Source organism: Chaetodon trifascialis, chromosome 21 (assembly GCF_039877785.1).
Source record: "Chaetodon trifascialis isolate fChaTrf1 chromosome 21, fChaTrf1.hap1, whole genome shotgun sequence".
In the NCBI taxonomy this organism is placed as follows: Eukaryota; Metazoa; Chordata; class Actinopteri; order Chaetodontiformes; family Chaetodontidae; genus Chaetodon; species Chaetodon trifascialis.
The window spans coordinates 8,244,918-8,255,151 of NC_092076.1; the positions used below are offsets into that span (position 1 = coordinate 8,244,918).

Here is a 10,234-nt window from a genome sequence, read left to right on the forward strand (position 1 = left end):
GTGGGGGGGGTGGGGGCTGAGTATCTCGGGTGTCGTCAAGGGGAATGGGTATGACTTCTAAGTATCTGAAATGTCCTGTCTTAAACACATAATATCTGTAATACTTCCTGACACTTTCTCCTATAACCTCTTATTCCGTGCCAGCTTCTGTGGGGCCTTTTTTTCCCCTCTCTGGGCGCAGAAGAAAAGCAGTCTATTTTCTTGTCATATTTGGTTGAAAGGCGACTCTCAACTTTGAGTCTAATTTCCTGCACTTTAAAGACAGTCCACATGCAAGGTGCATTACTATGCTATCAAGGTGATGGGAGCAATTTCAAGCTGTCAGTCAGTCATGGAAATATCAGAGAGACTTAATGTCTACTGCAACCTGTCAAAGGCTCCTGTGAAGTGGTGGAGAGCGTAATCTGAGTCTTATTCACTCAACACCATTTACTTGTCAGCATAGCTCTCTGTTTTACTCAGGATGGTAGCTCATAATGAGATGAGGATACAATCTAGCTGTACATACAGCTCCTTAAATGAAGAGGTCAAACAGGAGCAGGTTTTAGAAATATAAATGGGGAAAAAAGAACATGTACAGCTGCAGCACGTCGACAAGAGAGCTTTTAAAAACCATAGTTTCATAATGAAACTGCTGCATCTCGTATGATCGCACACTTCTTGCTTCACAGACAGCGGTTAGTTAAGGCTGTTAATTTCCCTGATACACGCACCACTGTGGGTGACACACTGGGGCTGTACTTAACCATTATTAATGTGACAGGCCTCAGTGCAAAGCAAATCAATTAAACAGGAGCAATCACCATAGTCTGGATAACGGCCTTTTAAGACTGTTTGCATGTGACAAGGAGGTCCTCGATTCGGGCCTCTGCGCCAGGACCTGACAGGTCAAGAAAGCGGCATGAAACAATAGCACCTTCTAAACATCATCTCCCCTTTTTACCTGTCAGATCCAGTCGGCCTGTCTGGCTGCTGACGCGGCGCGCCCTGCGCCGGCTGCCACAAGGTGAATTTTCATGTCATGTCAAGGGAATTTCTTATTCCATTTGCTCGACATTATAATGCTGTATTTATCGGCCGTATCCTTTTTATGAAGGCTATGTGTCAAGGGCTTTTGCACCTGAGTTTTAGTCATTTTTCTAATAGTTTCAGGTCTGTTGTGATGTTTTTAACACGCATGTGCAAGTCTAAAGGGAGGAGAATAATAAGACTGGAGCAGTGACTTACCTTCATGCTGTTTGGGTAAATCTTTCACTGCTGCCTGGAACCTCTAAAGCATCTGGAAAAGAAAAGATTTCACAAAAATAGATTTTTTACACTTCATCATGAGATCATTTATGACTTCATAGAACACATAATGACAAAAGAGCTCAAAATTGTATTAAAAACAACACGACAGTATTACATGCATGCATTTATGTGATGTACCCTTTAGTAACCTACTTGCAGAGCTTAATTATACAATGCATATCACACAATTATACAACACAGTTCTTATAGCAGCTCCTTTAACTGTGACTCTAATTGTCATTAGTTTCAATTTTTAATTTTTAAGTTGTCTCCAACACGCATTTAAGGTGTTGTTTCTGCACAGGCAAGTGCTGCTGTACATATAACAGCTGTGGAGGCAGGTGGAGGATAATCTGAGCCAACAAACCTGAAGAAATTCAAAGAAAACACTTTAAAATATAACTTTGTCCTTTGAGACCTTAAAAAGTTTTTTTTATTATTTATTTTTTATTTTGACACCCTGCATGTTGTTCACTAGTTTTGTTTTGTTTATTGTTTTATCTTTGGCCAAGGACAGGGGTAAATATAAGGACAGCCACTGGTCAGTAGTTTGAGTCTGGGCAAAAAATAAAATAAAATAGAAAAAGTTTTTTTAAGGATCATATCTGAAAATGTGTCTAACTGCTCATGGATTGTCTTTAATAAAGAAACTAAGCTCAGTTTAGCCCCTTTTTTTAATTTACTAAAGTTTTCTGACAACCTGAATTCATGTCCCAAAGGAAGCTCTGAGGCACATTTAAAGGAAACAAAACATGGATGAATCCTTTAATGGAAATATCACTAATGAATCTTTAAACGCTCAGCCCAGATAGACGCTTGTTTTTGGGGTACCCAGCCCTGCTTGTAAACGGCTGTGTTTGCACGCGCTCCGGGTGATTCATAAACGTGTCCTTGTGTAAAATATACTAGCAGGAGATTTCAAGCTTTCTGCTTAAAAGTAATGAATTGCGGCGACGAAAAAATGCGCAGCCATTTAAGGATAAAGCCGAGAATTTGGTGTCTGCCGCGGCGAGCCATCCATCACGTCCACAATAAAGGAGTTTTTGCCTGACGGTCGAAATTTATGGTCGCCCTTCTCTGCCCTAATAACTCAAAGCGCTGTGTCAGAGCCTGACAGCCGTTGCCGAAAACAGCCCCCCTGTTATCAATCAAAAAACACTTGCATATGTTTAACTTTCGCCTGATCAGCACGACATTTATAGGCTATTGAGTAATAAGATAAGTGGGTCTGTTTCGATGGGAAGAAATGTGGAAGCTTTAAATGATTAATGGCAGCCACAAGAGGGTTTTTTTAAGCGCTCTTGGAATAAAAAGAAAGATTTTTTGGCTTGAATGTGGCGGAAATGTGGAGGAATATTTTTAATTTTCAATACATGAAAAAAAAAACACTTGAAAATGACATGCTATTAAATAGATGTCTGTAGCAGAATTAGGGCTCTGTAAAAATGCCTCAGAGCTTATCTCCAATTAAACAAATCGCAGTTTTGAGTTTTACCAGAGCAGGCAGACTAACAGGCCTAAATTATGACGGAGGAGAGGGAGAGAGACACATCATTTCTTCTCTCCACTTCTCATGGATTCACTTTACAATAGTTGACCTGAATCTGACTGAGAAGGGGAGAGAAAAAAGTGCCAGACAGCTGACAGATAGCTGGCGTGCAGGACGGGGAACTGACAGATGACAGGCTGCGTGATTGAGAGGAGAAAGTTGCCGAAAATGTGAAACATGCCGATGGATATCGGTGCACGTTGGAGTGAATATCTGACCAGAAAAGCCTTGTAGCCTTTACGAGTCAGAAGTTATTCATTAATGAGTCACTGTCGTGCAAACGTCTTTCTTCCACGGAGCGGGCAATCAGGTGGGCTTGAACTGTTAAGTGCAGTCAAGTTATCCAGAGAAAATTATGTTTGAATGACTTAGTTGAAGTTTGAGCAAAGAGTGTAAACGTACAATATTTTGGTCAGATGTGTCACTTTGCCAAATGTCTCACTAGAACATCTTTTTCGTAGTCTGCTGTCTGTGATTAAAAAAAAAAAAAGTTTAAAATGAATCGTGTTCTCACTTGACATAAGGAGGTTTTGGTCATTTTTATCCCCTTGCTGGCCTGGTCCCCAAAACCACACAGGATGCAGGGGCGGCGCAATTACGCAAAGACGCATGTAAAAACTTAAAATTAAAAGCGCTCGGAGTGGGTGAAATGTGATATAGACACCCGTGTGAGGAGGAAACGTCACATGCTCTCGACCCCCCGATCACCTCGGGATCTCTTTTTGATTGGGAGGCGGCAACGGCTGTGATCTGCGGACTAACTCAGACGCTGCTGTGGAGGAGGCGGAGTGATCTTTCCTGCCCACCACTCACGTAAACCGAGTCCGCTCTCGGACCCGCAGCCACACTGTCAGAGCGACACCGGGGATGAGGCAACGAGGCTGCGATACGCACGGATTCTGCTCACACACTGCGCGTCTCTTTTAAGGATTTAACGTGTGTCTTTTATCTCCGGAAACGGCTTGAACCATCTGACGCTTTGACTGTTGGCTTTATTTACCCTACACATGCATTTCTCAACCATTTCCACGAGAATTGGGTCATGATCACATCGCCCACGGTCTCTGTCCTGAGAAATATCACGAATCCAGCGTGGGAGAGCGGCTCCTCAGGGGAGAAGGGCGCAGAGAAGATCAGCCAGCTATCCGCGCACAACTCCGTCTCTCCCGCAGACCCTTCTCGTCAAGCCAGTCGTCTTCCCATAAAGGTTTTGAAAATGCTTACGGCTCGGGCAGGACACCTTTTACACCCGGAGTACCTTCAGCCTTTACCGTCCACCCCTGTCAGTCCCATCGAGGTAAGATTTTTGTGAAAACGTTTGCGCACACGGCCATCAATTCGCTTCATATCCAACTACTTTGAAATCACCAGACACTAAAGCTTAGATGAATGTTGTGGACACATTGGGTCAGTAATTGATAAACAATATTTTATTTATACTGCCCAATCATCATCGTATAATGCTCTCCCGGTCTGATTTTTAGACCTACTTTCGAGCTGAATTCCTACACCTTCACTTGATTTTCTTTCGCTCTGCGTTTTTTGGACTCGCCCTGAAATTTAATGACCTTGTCGCAAATTGGTGCCCATGTTTGTGATGTCGTTTTCGACGCGTGGCAGTTGCAGTCTTATCTTTTATCTCACGTAAACCAGATCTGTGTGCAGCGTACGTTCCTTCTTTACGTGCCCGTAACGCTGAGTTGCTCTGAGTTTCATCCTGAGATAAGTTCATGCGCAATGCGTAAACTATACGCGGAATAGTCATGTGCGTTTTTACCACAGAACATGATCCGCGCGAGTGATTTTGTGCATTTCATTAATTGCGTTTTGTTTTATTTCACAGCTGGATGCCAAGAAAAGTCCTCTGGCTCTTCTGGCCCAAACGTGCTCTCAGATCGGCAAACCGGACCCGCCGTCCTCCTCCAAACTGTCCTCGGTGACCTCAAATGGATCTAGTGACAAGGAGACGAAATCCGGTCCGCTGAAAATGAGCGACATCGGAGCCGACGACAAATCCAGCTTCAAACCGTACTCCAAATCGTCGGAGAAGAAGGACTCGAGCAGCAGCCTCAGTGGAGATAAAACCAGTTTCCGAGTGCCTAGCGCCACCTGCCAGCCGTTCACCCCCAGGACAGGCAGCCCCAGCTCCTGCACCTCCGTCTCTCCACTGCCCGCTGAAGGAAAGGCGGGGGACAAGGAGGAAAAGAAGGAGTCTGATAGCAATAAAAGCAGTACGACAGAGAGCAACGGCAGCCATAGGATAAGTGGAATTACCTCTGATGGCAGCCAACACCAGGAGAACACATCTGGATCCAAAACTGTTACATCAGACTCAACATCTGTATCTTCCTCGTCCTCCGTGCTCGGCTCTGGACTGGTGGCCCCAGTTTCCCCATATAAACCTGGTCATACAGTTTTCCCCTTGCCACCTGCTGGCATTTCCTATCCTGGAAGTTTAGCAGGTGCCTATGCAGGTTACCCGCAGCCGTTCCTCCCTCCCGGAATGACCCTTGACCCCACCAAATCCAGCAGCCAGCTTTTGAGTGCGCAGTTTGCTGCTGCCAACTCACTGGGATGCAGTAAAGCAGGAACGAGTCCGTTAGCTGGAGCGTCCCCGCCGTCTCTAATGTCCGCTAGTCTGTGCCGAGACCCGTACTGCCTGAGCTATCACTGCACAAGCCATTTGACCGGTGCGTCCAGCGCAAACTGCGCACATGACTCTGCGGCGGCTGCTGCTGCGGCCGCCTCCGCGCTCAAGTCTGGATACCCGCTCATGTACCCGACGCACCCGTTGCACGGCGTGCACTCCTCGGCCCCGTCTTTCAGCGGACATCCCTTATATCCTTACGGGTTTATGCTGCCCAATGACCCCCTGCCGCACGTGTGTAACTGGGTGTCTGCTAACGGACCTTGCGATAAGCGCTTTTCGTCCTCAGAGGAGCTTCTCAGCCACTTGCGGACTCACACGGCTTTTGCGGGCACGGAGAAGTTGTTATCTGGGTACCCGGGCTCATCTTCTCTCGCCAACGCTGCCGCCGCCGCTGCTATGGCCTGTCACATGCATATGCCTCCAAACGGCAGCCCAGGCAGCCCCGGCACGCTGGCCCTCAGGAGCCCCCATCATCCTCTCGGACTGAGCAGCCGCTACCACCCCTATTCAAAGAGCCCCCTGCCCACACCCGGGGCCCCGGTGCCGGTACCCGCAGCCACAGGGGCATATTACTCCCCGTACGCCTTGTATGGACAAAGACTGACAACAGCCTCGGCCTTAGGATACCAGTAGAACAAGAAATTATACATTTATAAAGGAGATTTAGGCCCAATGAGTTTTATATTGTACTTCATGCAGGAACTGGATCCATGTGGGGATCAGTGTATTTATTTGCGATAGCTTCAAGCGTGACTAAAATAAAAAAAAAATAATATAACTTTGAAAAGCCTCAATGTGCATTATTTTACACAGGAGAGATGATTGTTCTGTGTTTACCTGCTGTGCATCGAAACGGTATTTTTTGCGGAGCTTTAAAAGGGACCTCTGTAAGTGATGAGGACATTATTCTTTATATTGGCTCAGCTGCTCAGACGGACCGCCGCTCAGTCATTTGACAGAATGATGGACGTGGAAGAATCAGAGCAGCTTCTTCAGAATTGTTATTGATTGATCTTGTGGGGAGCAAAGCGTTTTATGAAGCCCGTTTTGACCCGGATGGCATTTTTAAGGCTTCACACAGCTGTCAAACGGTTTACAGTGGTCTGTTTTCCAATTTTAGAAAGGACATTTACTTTTATGAGGTCAAATCAGGTCAAAAATGCTTCAGGGTTTAGATAAGAGAAATTTATCAGGTATTTTACATTAAGGTTTTCTCTTTTTTTTTTTTAATTTTGTTTGGGGACGTTAGTTTGGCTTGTGAAAGATTACTGTGGGCTTTTAATGAAATATATATTACTAATTTATTTAATTTGTTTGTGAGGAAGTGGCAAACATAAATGCATTCTGTGTAAAGATTATATATATTTAATTTTACTGTGGATAGCCATGGCGAAATCTGACCCCTTTGACATTATTGCTTTTGCATTTAATGTTTTGGTGTGACCACGAGGCTGATAATGGGTTTTGCACGGCCTATACATGGAGAACTAATTATATAGCTGTAAATCCTCTGCATGTTTGATATTTGGTAAGAGATAACAGTGAAGCTTCTGTAGGCATGTTTTTGTTTTATTAACTTGTGGTGACAAGAAGCTAAAACCACTTGCAGGCCCGGGTGCTGTAGCTACAGTACATACAGTGTGTGTGTGAGTGTGTGTGTGGACATGTATTAGTCATGATGTGAGGCATAAATCTGCTTACACAGTCACATTGTAGGGACTCGCCTTCCTCATGGGAACAAAACACAAGTCAACATAATGTAAGTCTATGTAACACACTCACACTCATAGTGATGGAATTACGACTGTGTGTGTGTGTGTGTGTGTGTGTGTGTGTGTGTGTGTGTGTGTGTGTGTGTGTGTGTGTGTGTGTGTGTGTGTGTGTGTGTTCAGATGCATTGTCTCTTGGGCTCGTCAAAACATGCTGAATCTTCTCAATCACGAGGTCAGGGATTATCGTTTCATTAACAAAGACAAACGAGCTACTGATATCAGCGAGGAGCTCCCTAAACAAAGATTTACGATGACACCAGATGTGGGACGTTTCCACAGCTTTTGTGATCGCTGTAATGAAGCCACGAAGCAGAGAGCATGAAATAAAGCGAGGCCGAACTATTTAATCAGCCCCTTAAAACAAGTCAACTAAATCAAGCCAACAGTGTCATTATCCATCCTCAGTAAATCAGGCTGTTCTCCAGCAATAAAATCACCATCATTAACGGTCAGATGTCATATTCATCAAATCCACCCATCCTTCATGTAGATGAGTCCTAAACATAGCTCACTGATAGATGGTAATAAAGCCCCTAACCCACAACTCAGCACTGCAACCAGTCAGCCATGAAGCCAGTGTGGATCATATGTGATGCATCTTTTTTCATTTGCAAACAGCACATCAACGTGATGTGAACAAATGGGATTAAGATCTTTGAACATTATTCCTAAACATTTAATTGATGTGTGACACTGCAGCATAAATTCACACACGCTCTCATATATGGGACCAGGCAATAAATTATTCAGAACGTTTGATTTTACAACATCAGTTGTTGGGTTATTTTGAATGTAGCTATAGATGGAAAGTCTTGGTAAACTGCTGGAAAATTAACATTCATTTAGCAAGTCTTGGATTATATAGTGTTGTTTCTTATGTAACAATCCTGTTTTTATTTAGGACAGTACATATTCAAGAGATAGATTTTATAATAATATGTTTAATAGCGGCAGTCTTGTGCAAATCAAAAACTCTTTTCTAAGGGAGACCAAACTATTGTAAATTATTTTAAAAAATATCAGTGGGAAAAATTTGAAAGAATAAGTGTCTCTGTAACACTTCACCATAACTCTTCCATTTACATAAAGCACACAAACATTTAATAATTCTTTGTAACTCTCTGTAATATAGTTGTAAGCAGAAATAAATATTTATTAATGTATGCGTCTACACCAATAGGTACCTGTGGGCACCCATAAGAAGGTGATTTATAAACAGATAATGAATGAAAATACAGTAAAACATACAGTATTATGTGTTAAGACATGTTTATATACTGCTTATAGATGCTAAATGCAGGATAAAGTAAAGTGTCAATGTTAGTGTTGACCCTCTATTCTGCTGCCATTAGCTCTAAATTCAACTTGAAAAACATCCTTAAATTTGTGTTCAGCTTGTACAGCAAACTCTTATAAATGAAAACTAACTGTAGATATGCAGCTGTGGCAAATGGTATTCAATGATAATTCACAAATAACAGTGACAATGGATTGTAATGTATTTTTCTTTAAGAAGGAGAAATGAGCTGATCTCCAGAATAAAAGTCCAACTCAACTTTGTAGTTTATGAGCAAGCTGTTCCACAGGAGTTTTCTGCGGTCCAGCCGGTATTTCTAACACCGTACTGTATCAGTTCTTCGTTTTGCCATGGAGAGGGAGTGGGAGCACAGACGGTTTGTCTATATCATACATTTCGCCTTCAGAGCTTGAGTGTAGAAGAAGTCCACTTAATGAGGGAGCTCTTGCGGTCATCGGGGTCAGATGCTGCATCATATGGACGGAGGTTAATTGTTACGTCTCTGTTTATTACATTATCTGCATCAGTGGGCTTCACGTTAGCTGTCCTGCATGTTAAAGTCTATCAATCTTCGAGGCAGTAACAGAGGATCTCTTTCCCACATGTCTGAACGTAAAATACTGCCAGGACATGAGACACTGGACGGCTTTGTGACGGCATGTTGAATCACAGGGCCGGCCCCACCTGTTCTGCTTTGAACTGCAGCATGAGCAAGACACATGGCCTTTCACCTGAGGGGGAACATATCAGCGCAGCGCGGCCCATCGCGGACACGGCGGCGTTAAAAATGGTCACTTTTGCACAGCTGCGTGCCATGTGTTGCACTTTCTGTGGTCTGTTAAGAATAAAGGTGGTGGACATCATCACTGCAACGCAGAGCTGATGTTCCTCCTCAAAACGCCAACATGCACGAAAACTGACTTTTCAGAATAAGGTTCACGCATCAAACACAGACATCAGCCAGCTTTGAAACGCCAAATGAATTTAACACCCTTTCGTCAGCCGTGTTAATGATCCACGCAGGGGATTTTCCCATTGTTACATAAACTTTTGCTGCTTTGAATAAATCTTCCTCAGCGCTTATGTACTCTGGCAAGGCGGGCGGATCTCTGTTTACAGACGCAAAAAGAAAAACCAATGACCTTTTGAATGTTCAATCAGCTGAGAAGTGTGTCTTCCATCATCCCGAGAAACATGGTGGTTTATGTTTGCAGGAGAATGGCTTTTCCAAACAAGCCCCATATTTATCATCACTCCATCATTTCCTCCCTTTGACAAGCAAAGCAAACAGAGGCAATGAGAAGTTAAAGCTGGGTTTCGCTGAGCCGGTGACCTTTGGAGCTCGTCTTCTTCTATCAAATCTAGTGAGGCATCAGAAAATGAAGGAAGTGAGCTCGAGATTATCTTAATGTGGATAACTTGTGTGTGTACCCCGTATGGTCACAATAAAGTGGGCCTCAGGAGTAAGGAGCTAGCTGATGGGAAACGGAGAAAAGGGGAATTTTCCCTTGAAGAGAGTCTATCAACACACAAAGCAAAGGAAAGAGCAACAGTGAGTTAAACAGTGGGCCCTTGTCTTTCAGCACTCAACATGCCCTATAATTTACACACCACTGACAGGGGCCATTTTGAAGTCTGTCATAGGCGGCAAACTTTTTGTCTCCAAACGTCTTGCT

The 10,234-nt window shown here is 43.7% G+C and overlaps 1 protein-coding gene across 1 annotated transcript; it reads left to right on the forward strand.

Annotated features, from left to right (window-relative positions):
• The first annotated feature begins 3,622 nt into the window (after positions 1-3,622).
• Positions 3,623-6,244, forward strand: LOC139349618 (zinc finger protein 503-like). The gene is made up of 2 exons (XM_070990549.1): positions 3,623-4,136; positions 4,683-6,244. Exons 1-2 carry the CDS (start codon positions 3,882-3,884, stop codon positions 6,120-6,122), a joined length of 1,695 nt encoding a protein of 564 aa, XP_070846650.1. The 5' UTR covers positions 3,623-3,881; the 3' UTR covers positions 6,123-6,244.
• The last annotated feature ends 3,990 nt before the right edge of the window (positions 6,245-10,234 follow it).